Source organism: Montipora foliosa, chromosome 2 (genome assembly GCF_036669935.1).
Source record: "Montipora foliosa isolate CH-2021 chromosome 2, ASM3666993v2, whole genome shotgun sequence".
In the NCBI taxonomy this organism is placed as follows: domain Eukaryota; kingdom Metazoa; phylum Cnidaria; class Anthozoa; order Scleractinia; family Acroporidae; genus Montipora; species Montipora foliosa.
Window position 1 is genome coordinate 42,495,233 of NC_090870.1, and position 18,328 is coordinate 42,513,560.

Below are 18,328 nucleotides of genomic sequence, written 5' to 3' on the forward strand. Positions count from 1 at the left end.
AAACGAAAAAGAGTAGGACAAACTAAGCTTAATTTTAAAGGAAAACATAACAGAAAGAAAATTCCATGACAATTCACCGATGTTAGAAGCAATCTGTTCGCAGATATGATCGATGTGATGTTCCCAGTTTAACAGATTATCAATATTCACTCCGAGTGATTTAGCTGATGTCACCAGTTCTAACGTGCTGTTATTAATGAGTAGCGACGGGTTTTCTGCAAATGTCGATAACTTCTACCTTGATGCAATGAACATGAACTCAGTTTTTGTAAATTTAAGGTAAGCTTGCTGGCTGATAACCAAATGTATACTTTATTTAAATCTTGAACGAGGCACTCATTTATGTGATTAACGTTTGCACAAGCGATTGAACATCAGGCTAGTATCATCAACTTACATTCTGCGTTGTGTCATTTGAAATAACTGACAATTTGGAAAATTCTTGATATAGAAAATGAAAAGAAGAGGACCCAAAATTGTTCCTTCATTGAGCGACTCCGCACCTCAAGAGTTTAGAAGTTGATCCCGACCAACTTAAGAATTTGCGTTCACTTACACTGTAATTAGATAAGATTTAAACCATTTGTTACTGGAGCAACGTATTCCTAACGCTTTAATTTATGTATTAACAGAATATTGTGGTCGGCTCTATCGGATCTAAAGAGACAAGACCACGATCAATGTTCATAGCCCAATTAATAGCTTTTCGTTTACTGAGGTCGGTCTCTGTAGTTCAATTCATTAGCTTTTTCAATGCACAGGTTATCCATGGAGATTTGAACCTACGCATCCGCTTAGTCCTAGGTGGAGCGTGTCCATCACAGACATATATAAATGTTTCCGCTTTTTGCACATATCGTTGAGGTCGTGAAATTGTTTGATATCTTCCCAAGGTTGCACTGAGATGTCAGCTGGAAAGTGCGGGCTAATGAAGTGTTGAAATGGTCTATAACACTTACTAAATCAATGTAATTAGTAGAATTCACAGGCCGCTACAACCACTCCTGGACAATCTTCACTTCTTTCAACCTCGTTTCCAGGGTCTTCATTGTTATCTCTTTCCTCATCGACAAAGAGACCCTGGGAACGAGTTTGCACTTCTTTGTTAAGTCGGTGAAGTGTTTAGTGGTGAACAAAATTCACGAAACCAGGTAATTTCTTTTGGACCCGAGTAACGTAATCAAAAGTCTTGAGGTTTCAATGCAACTTAAAGGTACCGCGTACACGTAGTTTGCTACATTGAGTCTGGTAGACTAAGTATAACAGGACCTTGTCATAAGGTAAAAAAAAAAGACTACTTACCGGGCTTGATCTGAAGACAACACCAAACCTATCCATGTCATACCTGTGGAAATAAATCAGCAATTTCAAAACAAGGCTCACAATAATAAAATTATTATTAAAGATACTTGCACAGTATCCACACCATAATAAAGGGTTTGCAATATTTCTGTCAACCCTATTAGCCGCTTCACATACAACAGAGCAAAGCAGCTTCCCTCATAAGGTCAAGTTTAGCAAGAATTCTGTATAATGTAATTCTAATACTTAATGATCTCTATTTTGCGCGTCCCTTGTTAGTATTTATTATATTGAAGATCAACCTCAATAAGATTCATACAGCTGTTCATATCATGAAATTAACACCGCTCGTCGCAATTGGAGGTCAGGTTCCCTAGCAAAGCACGGACGTTGGCCAACAACCCAACTCCACCCCCGATAGAACCACCTATGTGGCCAGCAGTATCCACAAACCAGCCCAGCAACAAGGCCAGAGCTCCACAACCCAAGACGTGAGTTTCCTGATCATCCACCTCCAATTGCAGTAATTCGCTGATAACTTGTACAATCGACGGAACAGGGGTTCTAATGTAGTTTTGATAAGCATCTCTGGGTTTTAATAAGGTGAAACTACTGAGGTCGCTGAACCAATTCGAAAACTGTGCCCAGAGTAAGTACCAGAACACCCAACTGAGCGTAGAATGTGTTAGGCGTTGGAGGCCAAGATTTGTCGTGATAAAGACATTCCATCTTGGTACCGGAAGGGCCAGGAACATCTCCTTGTACACGTAGGTAGCTGCCAATGGCTGCCAAGGGACAATTCTCAGAGTTGACCTTCCCCAAATAGATGTCACAACCTTTTCTGAACGGGTAGGTTTTAACGATAATGATAATGATCGTTGATTTCACTCTCTTGCAGTTATAATATTAACTGAAATAACAGGATAATTACAATGTCACCACCACCACCACCACCACCACCACCACCACCACCACTACTACTACTACTACTACTACTACTACTACTACTACTACTACTACTGTACAAATTCTAATCACCATTCCAAACCCGGAATAGTTCCTACTTCAAGCTGGAACTCCCTGTTAAGCCTGATAGGGTGGTCATCTCACCAGAACGCACTTAACTGATTAATCATGCACATGAGGAGACTCCGCCCTTGGGAGGCAATCTTACATGCATGATGCAAATGGCCCATCAGGGACTCCAGCTTTTGTCTTTTGCAAAACTGCTTTACTGACTAGGCATCTAACAAGGCAATGATGCGGGTGTGCCTGTATTTCGGGAGCCGGGCCTGGAGCTTCACAGAGTCTAGTTCAATCCCCAAGATTGTCAAGCGGGTGGTCAGCCCTTTCAATTTGTCCGGGTGCAATGGTGAGCCCAAGTCGAAGCAAAGCTGCAGACAAGTGCTCAAATTAGTCCAGCAAACTGAAGAGGCAGAGGGTCCCAATGTGAGGATGTCGTCCTGATAGCGACGCAAAAACTAAACTCCCTGATAGTGGGTCAGGGTCCATTCCACCATATCCGTGACAGAGGTGAAAATAAATGGTACCGACCGCAAGCCCAAGGGGAGAGCCATATCGACATTGTGCGCACCCTTCCACATCATGCCCAATAGCTAACGGTCCTCAGGGTGGACAGTAACATTGCTGTATGCTGAAGCCACATCAAACTTGGCCAGCAAGATACCCTGGCCTCTAACCATGAAGCCATCAATCAACTCGTCGACTGTTACATACTCCACTGAGTATAGGAGTCGGAGTATGCCATCATTCACACTGTGCCTAGAAGGGAAGGAAAGATCAAGGATTAATCGCCACTTACCACGCTGGTTGTTCTTGGGAATCACCCCAAATCTGCCTATATGGAGGGTAGGAAACGGGCTTGTATGGAATGGGTCAGCAATCCTACCAAGAATAGTCTCGGTTTGAAGATAGTCATCCAGCACAGAAGGGTGTTCAACAGCAGACAACATATTCGTAGAGGCAAATTTGTTTTCACATGAAGAAAAAGAGAAATCAATCTGAAAGCCATGCTGTAAACCTTCCAACACATAGAAAACAGCAGCTCTGTCTGGGTAGTTACACGATTCCGCCTGGAATTCTGAAACTACCAATGGAGAGACAAACGAAGCAGGACGAAGTGGGGAAACTTTATTAACTGGAACACCAACAGTATTAACTTGCTCTCGTTAGGGCCTATAGGCCCCAGCAACAGTGTCTCGAACTAGAACCAATCCCAAAGATTGGCATACAGTAATACTTACGCTATTTACAGATGGTTACTGATGTAGAAAAGGACTGCCCTCCCTTCCTTGCAGGATGGGGGGAACGAGATTGGAGCCTGAAGTGTGACTTAAAGGGGCTTTTGGTGCCCTCCGTCACACTGTTCGCAGGTGTGGTGAAAACGGCCCTGACCCAGAGACCAACGACGCTGTCCATCGTTCCAGGAGTGGCAATACCATGAGGGTTGTGTCTGGTTACCACCCCCCGCAGAACTTGTTCGTTACTAAGGCTTATAAAAGCTGGGAAGTAGAGGGGTCCTAAAATGAAAATTGCAAGGGTCCCAGTTCATTTTGGACCAGTCTGTGAGGCCTCAGTGTAGCTGCACGAGGGCACATTGCAATTACATGTTTATCACATAAAGGGAAAACTATTGTGGGAAGCCCGTTCAGTGCATATTGTTTTTTCGGTTGCAAAAAAGGCAAAATGAAGATATTGCTTTCAAAGCCAAGGCTTAAAATTTGCATCTACTTTACGAAATACAGCAGCGCGTGCTTTAAACAACTTTTTCTGAAACTCAAGTCTAACTTCGCTTTTCTCCTTATTGAAAATTAATAAGAGAATTCATGACTTGACAAGTTTGGCTATAAAAAATAGAAAAATCTTCTGAAGCCTAGTAATCAAGAAATTTACATTTAAGAAAGCGTCTTCCAACCAAGAGGTGTCACTCCTTTGTGGGAACGCCGCCCATTCAAACTATCAATTGGAAGAAAAAGCAACGCTTTACAAAAAAGCCACAGCGCGTGCTTTCAACAACTTTAACTGAAGCTTAAGTCTGACTTTGCTCTTTTTTCCTTATTAAAAAGATCACACCGCAATTCTGTGAATACCAAGTGCGTTATTTAAGCTTCTGTCAGAAAAGAGTTAAGATTCGCATCTACATGTACATACTTCTATACGAAATGCCGCCGCTGATCTAAGTCTTTTCCTCAAGTTTCCCCGATCTAAAACTCTGTATCGATAAACAGTTAAATAAATACGCTGTAATATGTAATATGGGGGGGGGGGGAAGGGAATTAAAAATAAGCCGAACAAATTTTCACCAAAAAGTCGAAAACATGAAACACACGTTTACGCTAATCCTGGATTAAGTTAATCGGCTTTCGAACAACCGGGCCCGGGAATGTAATGGCATAAAACCGTTTGGGAAATCGAAAACTCTTCTGTCCACGCGAGGACGTACGAGGCTTCAACCTCCTGGCGTTTAAAGAAAGATGCGACCACTTTAATGTCCAGAAAAGTGTGGCTCGTTTTCCCCATCGCGGAGGTTAGCTGACAACAAATCTGCCGAGGCGACAAAATGGCCGCCAGTGATCTTTGTAACCAACTTATAGGGAGCGTGTCCCGGACCCACAACGAACGCGTTTTCAACAACAAGTGCATCGGAAACAGGTACGTAGAGACCTGGTGGGAACGAGAGTAGGATTTGTAGGTAAAAAAAAAAAAAAAAACGAGGCCAATATCCAGCCATCTTGACCAAACAAGCTTGGTCAATAAAAGATTTATTACACGGGATAAAATACCAAAAAATGATCTTCGATCTTGCGGGACCAAGCGAGAAATACCAAGCGGGCAAGATAGCTCCATCTTGCTCGCTCGTGTGGCCAATCACAGCGCGGGATTTGGTTCACTTGCCCGCTCAAGGAGCTAGTCATAAAATAAATAAGACGTTACCCAAGATGTTGCCAACGCTTGCTCCTCGTTGTTAACTAAATTAAATTCCATCAGAAACCCATAAGAGTTGAAACGTGTAACGGCCCCTTGTTTTCTGGGAAACAAGCTTCTGAATATTCAATTTGCTAAGTACCATATTTGGAACAACAAGAGCGAGGGATTTCCAAATATGGTACTTAGCACTGAAACATTCAACCAATCAGTTCGCCCTGAATATTCGGAAGCTGTGAACGCGCGTTGCACGTTTCATCCCTTATGGGTTTCTGATTCCATTTAATTACATGTATCTACATAAAAAAATTATACTTTCTGTTCTACTTAGATTATATTTTGCTACCTAGAAAAATAAAAGATTACTGTCAACAATCGTGTACACTTCGAACCCTTTTAGTCACATATGCGGGTCTGAACTTTAATAGGGGTACTTCTTATCTCTGAGAACATGTCTATCTCCTCAAAAATCCCTTTCCGCTCAACAATTCTCTGCACATGTTTAACACTAATTCCGCCTTGGTTCGCTTAACTCTCTCCTTAAACGTCATTGTCTTCGAGGCTGCTTAAGGTGATTCCTTTGTAATAAAAGTTGTCGAACGATTTTCTTTTAACTTTTCTCGATTGTTCCCTACATTATGGTGATTCCAAATGTGCAATTACAAAAATAGGTCACCAAGCTCGTTCTAGAGATATAACTTGCTCAAGTTACTCATTTAATCATTGCGACTTTATCTATCAAGACAAGTTTGTTCCAACGGTTCACGCTACGTTTTGCAGGAACAGGAAGCACAGCTTTGACGTACATGTAAATCTTGAAAAAACAAAACAGGTGTATTGTATTGTTCAAAAGGAATAATGTAATGCTTGTTTTATGGCACAGGCACACGTCTTGAATAGGCACTGAGTACAAATATTTTTCGGGTACGTGATCTCGAGGAGACAATTTTGTTCCGAATCTTGTGTCCACGAGTGATGGCTACGAATACTTTTTTTCCTGTAACTTTTTTTTCTGACGTTTATTTTATTATTATTTTTTGACAGCACAAAGAGGAGGAGTAAGAGAATAAAATTATGCCAAAAAAAAGATAGGTCACCAACCTCGTTTAGGAGAAAACAGAAAGCAAACCAAGCTCGACCCCTCGACAACACGTCTCCCCGATAGCGCGGTCTCACTTTCACTCTCGGAATGACATGACACTTTAGCATCATCACGGCTATCACTTGACTTGATTTTGCTCTTTACTGCTATGCTCTGAAAACGGCCATTCATCTTTCTAGCGAGCTTTCCCGCACGAAAGGTCGCCATTTTGAAATGTTTTTGGCCATGTTCGATATATCTTAAGTCTTAAGCTTTATGGTTAAATTTAAACATTGTTTAGTTTAGAAATATCCCTTGAGACTTGTAAGACAAAGAAAACAGAACTGAGCCATGAAATTTCACCACAAAGCCTCTTTAATAGCCATGCCTGAATACGAACGTGGCCTACGCTGTGTTATGCGCAGAACAGGATGCGCAGTGCAATACTAGGGAATCACCTTAAGAGTGAACAACTAGTTGTAATTGATCTACGACTGTGCAACTGCGCAAGGAGCGGAATGGTTTTAATGTCGGGTTGATGTCAAAGGCTGCGTTACATTGTGATAGTTCTTTAAAGACAGTTATGCAAAGTTATTTGGGACATCAACCCATTCCGATTCATTGCTCCGTCAGGGATCAAACTATGACAACTTTTCCCGTTTTTCCCAAGCGAATAAAAAAGTGAGTTTTAAAGAAAAAGGTTATAAAACAACACAACACATTTGGGACGAAAAGTTTGTTGAGATAAGATTAAGGCACGATTAAGGTAAGATTCAGATTAAGCCTGTGGTTGGTAATAATTGCTTTTTCGGTGGTGGCTCCTAACGGTGGTGTTGTTCTTGAGGAGATTTAATCCTAAAGCTTGCCTTTTAGAATTATACTCCAGTAACAAAACGGTACTTGGCTTGCAAAGCTGACCATTGATTATTTCAAGTTCTCACATCAGTACAAAATCAAACAGTCACGCAAATTAAAATTCCGAATCTTGATGACTTGTTCTCCAGCTCCAGTGCCGTTTGCATTGTTTTCAGATTTTAAATCTGCGGGTTTATGATTTGATGCGGACGAATGCAACTTTACCTTGGTGCAGCAAATTGCATCATCTCCATAGCACAACAAGCAAGACCAAACATCATTGGCCATAAAGAACCCTGTCGAAAGACGAACAAAGCAATTATTTTTATTAATTCATTAAAAACAGGTTTCTTTCTAAATTCCAAGAATAACTCACACCTAATACATCTTAATTTTCCAAAATATTGCATGACCTTCTTATACAAGAGACAGAAATTTACACTCTTTAAACAAGATTCATATTGTAAGGTTTGTCAATAAAACAATTTGCGACCACATGTTTTTGCAATAAACAAGTTCATTACCCCAAGAAGAAAGCACAAAACATTGAAGATGTTAGAAAATCACAAGAGAAAATGAGTTTATCAAGTGGTAGTTTCACTATTTTGTGTTCTTTACAGTCAAACCAAGTGAAGCGTACCCCTTAAGATTGCACTAATGAAGTGATTATTTGAAACTTGAACCCGCTAGTCGTTTCAAGAATGCAATAATGAATTGATTATTCGAATATTGAACTCGCTCGCTCGATCCAAGAATACGGCTAAATTCGCTAACGGCTTCCGTTTTCGAAAAATCAAATCACTGTTGCAACTAGTAGGTTTCAAACCTACTAGTCTTTTCTAGAATGCAACACTGAATCGATTTTTCGGAAACGGAACCCGTTAGCCGTATTCTTGGATCGAACGAGCGAGTTCAATATTCGAATAATCAATTCATTATTGCATTCTTGAAACGACTAGCGGGTTCAAGTTTCAAATAATCAGTTCATTAATGCAATCTTGAGGGGTACGCTTCACTTGGTTTGACTGTAAGCCTTAACCTGCTGAGCCCAACTTGATGCTCCACTCTAAGTGGTACTCCTCACCTCAATTACGATTTTTTCACCATGTATAGTAAAAGGACAATTCGCAAGCTTACCCTTCGTGCCCAGTTAACTAGGTCATCAATTTTGGCCACAACAAATTCTAGAAAATACACAAAAATATGCAAGCTGCATTAATTGAATAATTTGTTTAATGTGCATGTCAAGATTCTATGAATCAAGGGGAAGTGAAATGATCATCAAGTATAAACCAATCTGTCCAAATGTCACCGACCAACAATTCCAGATACTGCACAGCTGACCCAAGATAATTTTCTTCCTTAGCAGCCATGAACACCAAGTTAACACTAGCTCATGAAAGATGCCTCAAAGAGGATTGAACGAGACCAAACAACGAAGAATACATCACAGCAAAACATCTTTTTAACATAACACAGCTACAAAACAAGACTAATGTTTGAGTATATGCTAAGAGCTTGGGCCACCTGTGGATACTGAACAGCTCTCTACACTGACTGTGGGCGTACAATGTAAGTTTATTGTGCTTTGGGTTAGGAAAGATGGGTGCTATTGTACATTTATGTCTGTCTATTTTGTAATGAACTGGACCCAAAAGGTGCTGAAATACATGTAGCTGCATTCACACCCGAGACAACTTGGGACAACTGGGGAGTCAGGGTGGTTTAGTGGTCATCAACCGTGCCTCCCACCTCTGTGGCCCAGGTTCAACTCTGGCCTCGGGTCGTATGTGGCCGAGTTTCATTCGATCTCAATCAGACTCTGAGCGTTTTTCTCCGGGTACTCCGGTTTTCCTCCCTCCTCAAAATCGACTCCTGGCCTATTCCATCAGGCTATGGTGCTGTGCTCCGAGGTCATACATGGGTCGTGTTCAGGGGCCGAGCGCCAAGCCAGCAGCACAGCTCCTTCGGTCCAACCTCGTTGAGCTGCACCCTTACTCAAGTCAGATATTCAGATATTAGACAACCATAAGACCTAAAAATTCTAGTCTGCATACTGTACCTGCAGTATTGTCCAAACTTCCTTGTGCTTTCCCAGTTGGAGCCACTGCAACAGTACTTTTGTGATTATTCAAAACTACAAGACTGCAAATAATGGCAAATAATAAATATTTTTATTTAAACAAGAAACTTGATCCGAGGGTAAATTCACCACTTTTGACTGTTTCTTTGATAAACTAATAATAATAATACTTTGTTATTATTAGCCTGCGAGCAGGCTCACTAAATTGAACAGATTTACCTCGTGGTTGTTAAACAGGGTTTTATACACGTATGTATGTGAGTTATATGTGGGGCTAGAGAAGCTCTTTTTTATTTAAAACAACACCTCAACTTAAAAAGTACCATGATTTTGAAATTAAGGGTCATTTCTGATGCTGCAATATCATGCATGATCTCTTCACAGCCACCAGACATTTCAGTTTGACCCTGCAATAGTGCATCCTTACTAAATAGACCATTTTACAGTTGTGTGCTTAGTTACTTGGCCTTTCAATGAAAGTTAGGCTGCAGTTGACTTTGCTTTGATAGAGACCTTACTCCTTTTCTTTCTTCCACTAAATAGCATTAGATGAGAACAACATCATTAACATGAGAAAAGCAGTGAGGTTTCTATCAAAGCAAGTTCAACTCCAGCCTCATTTTCATTCAAAGGTCAGGTAACCAAGCATACAACTGTAAAATGGTCCATTAATTAATAATTTTTGCAAACAGACAGCTTTGCAATTCCTATAACTGCATGTACTATTGCAGTTATTATCATTATTTTCATTTCTCTCTTACCCCTGAGGACATGCCTTCCACAGTGTTACACTGTTAACCCAACCACGGCATACAGTGGACAAGACATTGTGACCTGTCACAATAAATGATGCAGGGAACATAATGACCAGTTAATGAACATATAATGTCTCAGTTTTCTAAAGATAGCACTAACCAATGGATGAATCACTATCTTGATAAATAACTCTCTTAGTTTTGGTTAGGCCACTTAATTGATTCCAGAATACCCATGGATCCAATTATTTGTATATGAATAGCATGTATTGTTCAGACCTCTCAACCCCAAAAGACCAAAAACCTGGTGATCAAGGTAAAAAAAAAACCTGCAGATTTATCAACAGCATCAAAATTTATTAAAACCAATAAAGTTTTTGCTTCTGTTTAATCACTTTCCACCATTTCGACAATTTAAGTGGAGGAAACGTATCTAGATGCAACAAATCAGTAACGATGACCTTATTTGGAATAATTTGTCTTCTAAATGTGGTAATGAGGTCTGTGTCATGTCAACCAGTCAATCAAATATGAAAAATATGCCTTTGAGAGCTGGGGATCTCTACAGAATTGGTGCCAGATAATCAATTTTACAAGGCAGAAATGAAAATAGTCAAGGAAAGTGTATTCCATCGGCCTATTTGTGCCTCATCGTGAGACTGAGATTACCCTAAAAACCGTGAGACTTGAGAGGTCTGATTGTTATATGACTTGTTCTTTAAACTTGAAAGTGCCACTACAAGATACAATAGTGGCTGGGTATTCTTCAATCGCTCTGATTAGGTTTATCCACTGACAGAACAGTCTTTTATCAGGCCCCAGTTTTTCAAAGACCCAATCACTCCAATCAGAGCAAAGCCTTTAGCGAAAACGATGCGAAAACGATGTGGTTACAAATAAAACCACGTTCGTGTAAACGCTCCCTGGGACAAGGTGAATGTGTGAATTAAGACACGTAAGTATTAATTTTGAAATTATCAGGCAATTAATCCATGTAATTAGGATTGTTGCTCATCAATTATACGTTTCTACTTTCCCGAAATATAACCACCATACGTGCCATAAAAAGCTTAGATAGGTACAACGACTGAAATACGTCATGAAAATACGTAAACAGAGCAAAGTCTACTTCTTTTAATGTTGAGCAACACATCCGGAGTACACGTTGCCACGAAAGCGCTAACTTTTTCATTCGCAAGACAGTACACATGAGTATAAACACATCTCCTAATATAAGCTTACTTGAAATGTTTAACTAAACTGCGGAGAATCATAACGAGAGACATTTTTTCAATATCTGGTGTCACGCAAGTGACAATTCAGAAATTCAAAATGCTCTATTTTCAAAACCAAAAACGTTACGGAACTAGTAACTTGTAAAACGATTCATTTTTAGGTCATCTTCAACCTCGTATAGATAAAAATCCGTGAAGACCACACAGTTTTATTAAGAATTTGATGACGTCACTGTGAAAACCATCTACAAAATTTACCAAATGCCACTCACCTGTTCGCAGAGCGAGCGCCATCTCAGCCAGCGAGTCCCTACGAGGAAGCTCTCTCTCTGCGGTGGGAGAGAATGAGAGCCTGCACGCATCCCTCTGAATTTTGAATGCCACCTCCTGATGTCACGCTGAGAGACGCTGAGAGAGCTGGCAAAAATTGGCCAATCAGCGCACACAAGAAGTAAACATTGAAAAAAGCAAAAATTGTCATCCACGCGTTGTGTATTTCTAGGCAGAAACTCCACTGTAAAGAAAGGAAGCCTTCGCCAGAAAATCCAAACAACTACTGCTGATGGGTCCGTGGGTCTTCCGTCCATTTGATTTCCATGAAAAATGAAAAATGAAAAAATGGATTTTGTATTTTTAATGTTTCATTTGTTTTTACCAAGGAACGTTGAGAACAAAATTCCAACAAACAAAAACATGAAAATCATGGTTTCTTATTGAATAAAAATTAAAAATGACAATACACATATTTAATTTTTGTTTGCAAAGGAAGAGAGAAAAATAGAATAGCAGCCAATGGATTTGAAATCATTCTTTTTCAGAACCTTTCCAATCGGGGTCTAATTCTTTGATTTTTCAAGGAAGGGGCTTTCAAGATGGAGGAAATGATCTATGCAGTAAATATCCGATCAATTTTCAATTTTCCTCTGTCGATGATCAAATAAAAATGAAAAATTGACAAACTCTTCCGCACCATGGGACGGACAAGTCGAGACCTCAACTAACAGGGCTGCGGTTGGGAGAAGTCACGCAACCCTTGGAGGGGAGGGGAGTTGAGTTATGGCGGCTACAAGGTTTCGCCTTTAATCTTTACTGGGAGTCATATTTTTATTTCCTCGCCACAAATGTGAAAGCTATGTGGTTCCCTGCATATTCAGACGTTTTCAACGACTTGGACCTCCACTAGGCTGCCTTTTTAAAGGCCAAAAATTCACATACGCCAGGTACGTGATATTTGCATTTGCTCGAAGTAGTATTTGTATGAATCGAAATACATCAAGTATAAGGAACTTTTCCAGAATGAGACGACAACAAAAAGTTTGAAATCGCAGGAAAATTAACGCTACCGAGGCGAAATTATGGTTTGCAGTCAAGTTTGCCCCTTGAATAAGCTTATAAAAAAACACAACGATACAGGTAAATCAGCACTCTTTCTTTCCAAACTCGTGGGTTTTTATTTTTCATTTGTTTTCAAGAATACATTTTCACATGTATAAAGGTGTTCAAAGCACTGAATTTAAACACACCATGGATCACACCCTCACAAGCTAAGCTGATAAAATTATAATTGTGTCATATACATTTTCCTTTCATCCTATAGGAAAAACCTGAGCAGTACTCAATAACAAGGGATGTGATTTGACGGAGGATACAGTGAAACATGAGGATAAAGTCAAACAACCGGCTGAAATTTGCAGCTATGAGCAATACTCATAAGTGAGGTCTCGGAATAACTGAATTGCATTTTGGAACAATGTTGGATTTCCATTTACTACATTTTCAAACACAGTGAGAAAATCAGGAAAATGTGAATGGAAGTGCTGCCTTCTTGCCGAACTTTGGCAGCCATCGCAAGACAATGGGTCTATACCAAATTCTGGCCAGGTTGTCAAGTGCCCCCCACTTCCTTCAAATAACTGAACAGCCACCTCTGTTGTTGGAACAACATCTGGTGTCACTTTAACTGTCTTGTCCATAGCTGCTTGCATATTGTTTGGTACCCCCTCTGTGCTATTATAATGCAGAGAGAATATGAACATACCGGTAGCTAGTGATTTAAGAACATGGCTATTGAGTGATTTTACTTGACCCGTGAAACAGAGAAAAATAGGTATTGTGTAACACTACCTCCTAATTAGACCTATTGTGTTTCTGTTACTCAGACTATTTACACGAAAACACCCCATGATCGTTTGTAAAAATTTCTGACGTTTACTCTAATAAATGAAGAAAAGTATTACAATAACTATCGTATCATTTATCTCTTCAGTTGTGTCATTATTGTGTTCTGTTTTTGTGTCAGTTTTTTCATCCTCTATCTTGCTTACACCATGTGATAGGGGCTTTTACGCACATATAGCGTGTAATATTCCACTATATATTTCACAGGTCAAGTAAAATCACTCTATTTGTATACCAGTATTTAAGGACTAAATATGAATACCAAAATTGCTTACACAATCAGGTTCAAAACTTAAAACATTTCATATCGGTCACAAGTGGGCAACCTAATTGTCAGCCTGATCCTCAGTATTACCAGAAAGAGCTTTTTGAAAACCTTCCAAAAATTCATCTAACCCTTTAAACTGGTATGTCTGGGCATACCCTTGAGGCTCACGGCAGTGGGGGTAGGTCTTATTCAAGCCATCCTCACCACTGTACCAGTGATTAATACACTGACTACATCCCAGGAGGGTGTTACAGCATCTTGTAGCAATGATAGGTGGATGCATAGGGAGTTTCAAACAAACTTTACATTTAAAGGCATCGTTAATTAACTTTACAACACTTGGTGGTAATGGCATAGCTGATGTAACCGTTGTCAAATCCTGAAGCATTTTGACGACAGATTCAAGTGCACAAGAAGCACCTGTAATCTCAAATCCAATTTTCTTGAGATCTTCTTCAAAAGATCTGAGAATCGAGCGTACATTTTTCTGTTTAGGTTGAAAATCATCAGAATCTGAAGAACTACTAGAGGAAGGGAGTCTCCTTTTTGGCTTCTTGACTGGCCTATTTTCAGGGGGATAGTCGTCACATACAGCATATATCTTTCGGCTGGCCACCTTCCAAAACTTTGATCCTGGATAAGACAAACAGACAGCATCGTGAAATAAATCGCTTCTTTTATGGTTTAGATAATTTTCACCCATTCACACCTCAAATGCACGAGGACACCCCCCCCCCCCCCCCATTGACGACTACAATTATCTGGCGTCTTACAGAGTAAAATAAATCTATTAAGAGTCACTCTCAGGGGTCAATGGGTTAATAGCAAGTGGGATCTGTGTTTGGGTCCTATGCCTTTGTAAAACTCCTTATCAGTTTATTACTGTATCATACCGCTTGTTAGGTCCTTTAAATTGCTATTATACAACTTTGTGATGTATAATAATTTGTCATTTTTGTACCTATGTCATTGGAATGTATAACTAAAAGAAACAAATTAATGTTGTGAAAAATGAAATAGTTGATAGCCAATGATAAGGTGAAGACTTGATGAAAAGTTAATCCAAAATGCACTTCAAAGAAGCACATGCCCTAAGCACAATATATCTGGTCAACAAAGTTCCCAAGAATGTACATGATGTTATGCAGCTTGGTTAAGTATCCACTACCTTGTCAAGGAGACTAATTATCTCCAGGTTTGTGGAAAGCTCAATAAAATGACTTTTACCTTGTTACCAGCATTCTTAAAAGGAAATTCGCAGACATGGCCCTAACCTTAAGGAACTTTTCCTCTCTATCTCTTACCTAGAAGAGGCCAATCTGATTAAACTGCAAAGTTACCAGGACTTGCAGTACACTACTTTCGTTTGTCTTGTATGTACGTGTACAAATTCTCACCTCGTGTGCCTTCTTCATCGAGTATCGGAAGGCCATTGCCCGATACTAACAGCACTCCTTCGCCAAACTTTTCTTTCACCTTTTGTAAGATGTACGTCACATTAGCTGTCTCCTCGTTGACAGTAATAAATGTTTGGTTCTTGTCACTGAATGTCACTCCTTTGGGGGTTTTCTTCATCTCAGCTAAGATGATCTTACAACCAAAAGACGAAGATGAAGAGTTTCCTTTCTTTACAAATGGGCGATTGAAGAGTGATTTCATACTGGACGTTACACCTGATGACGATGTCGGGGCTGCAGTGTAAGCGAAGGCATTTTGAGGAGCATTCATCTCTTTGCATTCCCCCATGACATCAAAAACAGTTCCATCCAAGACATCTGAGAAGTCAAATCGGCCATTTTCCAGGGGCCAAACAGCAAGATCACCCCACTGCTCTTTTAAGTAAAGAGTTTCACTGTTGACCTGCAAGATAATCGACCTAGAATAAACCAAGGAGGAACCAACGGAATTCACTCGAATCACCATGAAGACCACATGTACGTTGCGCACGACACCGTGTCACGCTTTTACCCAAAAATTAACCTTATGTATCAACAACTTTCAAAGACAACAGTCATCTCGGGCAGTAATTACTCAGGCGCTCATTACTAAAATAGAAAACGTTTTATGAAATTTGCAAAATCAGGCAAAATCAATAGCACTGGGAATTTCCCGCCAAATTGCTCCATTGCGGTGATGTTCACACTTCTTTCAGAAATTCAAATTGTCATTAGTTCCAGACATGATAGGAATGTTAGTGTCGACAAAAGTCATTGAAATGAAAGGGTGCAACAAGAAAATCTACTTTAAAAATGATTTCATTACAGCGTGGAATTGTATTGAATTTGGTAGCGCGCGAGATGCCAATAAGTTTAAGCTCACCTGAAAACAAGCGGACAGTCTCTGAAGGATAACATCATTGCATGACATTGTAAGGTTCTTACCACCTCTTCTAAACTCAAACTTCTTGTTTGGCATGATTATCGGGGCAGGTTTTCAGCTCAACTGCTTGTGATATAATGTCTCCGCAGCACGTTGTGGGAGTACCGTAGGGCGTTTCACATTGATTCACGTGACCTTCTTCCCAGTTTTCCTCATTTCTTCCGGTTTCGGCGCCAAATTTGAGATATATATTTATAACTACGGAAGGTGTTTTTGCTTCCATTTTGTACAGTGCTATGGAAAACATACCCGTTGAATATATCGCACAACTTGTGCTTAAAGAAGGCAAAAGCTATGCCCAGATAAGTAATATTCTTCAGAATATTTATCCAAAGCAAAGGGGCTTCAGTGAAAGGTCAGTTAGACGGTTTTGCAGTGACCATAATATCTCGAGAAGATCTGGAATTACTGACATAATACTGGATGACATTATAAAAGAAGCAGTTAATAAAGTAAGCTTAACTGTTATGCTTACCTTAAATAAAGAATTTATCATCAGAATATGTTATCTCACAATTCATCATTACCCTTTTTAAATGTTTTCAACCCCTTCTTGCCATTCCCATTCAGGTTGGCCCTACATGGGGAAGAAAGATGACGAAAGGATTTCTCAGTTGTAATGGCATTGAAGTGGCTGAAAAAAGGATTGCCTCCTCGCTTGCTCGAGTGAACCCCGCCAATCACTGTCAAAGACAGGACAGAACAGAGCAATTGACAAATCCCATTCCTTATGCTGCTGAATACTTTGGTCACAAGCTTCATATTGATCAAAATGAGAAGCTTGTTATGTATGGTGTTGTTCATGTGTGCGCAATAGATGGGTACAGTGGAAAGATTGTTAGCCATGTTGTAATGCCTGTGAAAAATAACCTCCTAATTTATGAACATATTTATAGGTATGCTTTCCTCAATTGGCTTGCATATATTATTGTGGGATACATTTTATGATATTCTTGTTTCATTTACTTTTAACGTTATTTTACGATTTGGTTATAGCAACACTTGACGACCTCGACTGCTATGTGATGAGTATCAAACAATTTAGGCCCGGTTCAAACGTGCCGAATCAAATGCAAAGGAGACAAATCTATTGTTTTCGCTCATTTGCATTCGATTTGGCACATGTAAAGTTCGACGTTTGAACCGCAGTAATAGTACATTTATATTTTTTTTCATATAAATGACATTACTCAATCATATTGCGACAGTTTCAATCAATAAGAGAAGTATGAATTTGAGGTTCAAGTTTTCTGTGCTGTGATGATCAGAATTGCAAACTTTTCCCATTGTTATAGGCAGTCGGTTCTGACATATGGAATGTGGGATCAACTAAGAGTTGACAAGGGAAAGGAATTTAGCCTGATGCTTTCTGTTCAACACCTACTTAGACAACACAGAAGGAACACGACCCGACTTCCATATCAGCAAACAACATCCAAACAAGTTAGTACTTTCTGGCAAATGAAGCTGATTTCGTATACTTATGCAAAACTTTAACCACTAGAGTGATAGATACAATCAGTATCACATCTACAAACTCAAGCTGAAGCCAAGAGTTTGTAAATGTGATACAGTTATAACACAAATAAATAATATTGTGACATTTGACTTAGTGAAATGTTGCCGGTATTCTTGTCGATAACGCCTATTGTGGGGGACTGAGGACTATTAATATGTGAAACGAGTCCACATTTCTCTTCAATAACATATGGTACTATTTAATTACCTTTTTAGAACCACAGGATTGAAAGGGTCTGGCTGGAAATGAATCTCAGAGTCAACTATCCCATAAAGAAGGCGTTAAACTTAATGGTCAATTCAGAACTCTTCAATTTGGAAGATGAAGTTACCAAATTTGCCGTGTCATGGGTCACTCTTCAAGTTTGTCAAGCAGGGTCCCGTGTAGTGATTGACTCATGGAATGCCCACTATGTCACAGGTAACATTGTAGAAACATTATAACTAGGATTTCATTGGCACAACTACAGGAACAACTAGACATGCTCGATAACCAAAAAGTACCTTTTCAGAGATTAAGCAATCATTTGAAAGTAACTATTGGGCCCACTTTTGGGAATTTTGAAACATATAAAGACAATTCAGGCCTTTCTACAAATTTTAAACCTTCATTTAACACACCAATGCAAACCAAGTATTTCACTTCATATATCTGGATGTGATTTAAGTAATTAATTTCTGTAATTTTATTTGTCCCTGGAAAACCTGAATGCTAATTACAGTATTGTA

At 39.6% G+C, this 18,328-nt stretch overlaps 4 protein-coding genes and 1 long non-coding RNA gene across 7 annotated transcripts in view; 3 read left to right on the forward strand and 2 right to left on the reverse strand.

Annotated features, from left to right (window-relative positions):
- LOC137993161 (NADH-quinone oxidoreductase subunit B-like) overlaps nt 1-11,673 on the reverse strand; it is a 20,639-nt gene extending 8,966 nt beyond the window's left edge. Inside the window, exons 1-6 of the mRNA XM_068838854.1 lie at nt 11,529-11,673; nt 10,028-10,100; nt 9,246-9,328; nt 8,321-8,367; nt 7,409-7,479; nt 1,303-1,345 (exon numbers count right to left, since the gene is read on the reverse strand). Of these exons, the coding sequence (XP_068694955.1) occupies nt 1,303-1,345; nt 7,409-7,479; nt 8,321-8,367; nt 9,246-9,328; nt 10,028-10,100; nt 11,529-11,550 (339 nt within the window). The 5' untranslated portion in view covers nt 11,551-11,673. The remainder of the gene's footprint in view (nt 1-1,302; nt 1,346-7,408; nt 7,480-8,320; nt 8,368-9,245; nt 9,329-10,027; nt 10,101-11,528) is intronic.
- Nucleotides 10,189-18,328, forward strand: part of LOC137993159 (matrilin-4-like) — a 21,897-nt gene continuing 13,757 nt past the window's right edge. Inside the window, exon 1 of one of the 3 annotated variants that reach the window (XM_068838848.1) lies at nt 10,189-10,976. In XM_068838848.1, the coding sequence (XP_068694949.1) occupies nt 10,959-10,976 (18 nt within the window). In that variant the 5' untranslated portion in view covers nt 10,189-10,958. The remainder of the gene's footprint in view (nt 10,977-18,328) is intronic. The other 2 variants (XM_068838851.1, XM_068838852.1) reach the window with 2 other exon arrangements.
- Nucleotides 11,987-14,933, forward strand: LOC137993162 (uncharacterized). The gene is made up of 2 exons (XR_011121818.1): nt 11,987-12,476; nt 12,854-14,933. It is a non-coding gene; the product is annotated as an uncharacterized lncRNA (long non-coding RNA).
- On the reverse strand, nt 12,991-16,159 carry LOC137993158 (uncharacterized). Its single transcript, XM_068838846.1, has 3 exons — nt 16,022-16,159; nt 15,100-15,562; nt 12,991-14,335 (listed from the first exon to the last, which is right to left on the reverse strand). The coding sequence occupies exons 1-3, from the start codon at nt 16,115-16,117 to the stop codon at nt 13,761-13,763; spliced, it is 1,134 nt and encodes a 377-aa protein (XP_068694947.1). The 5' UTR covers nt 16,118-16,159; the 3' UTR covers nt 12,991-13,760.
- LOC137993157 (uncharacterized) overlaps nt 16,303-18,328 on the forward strand; it is a 2,446-nt gene continuing 420 nt past the window's right edge. Inside the window, exons 1-4 of the mRNA XM_068838845.1 lie at nt 16,303-16,533; nt 16,652-16,977; nt 17,377-17,524; nt 17,816-18,020. Of these exons, the coding sequence (XP_068694946.1) occupies nt 16,318-16,533; nt 16,652-16,977; nt 17,377-17,524; nt 17,816-18,020 (895 nt within the window). The 5' untranslated portion in view covers nt 16,303-16,317. The remainder of the gene's footprint in view (nt 16,534-16,651; nt 16,978-17,376; nt 17,525-17,815; nt 18,021-18,328) is intronic.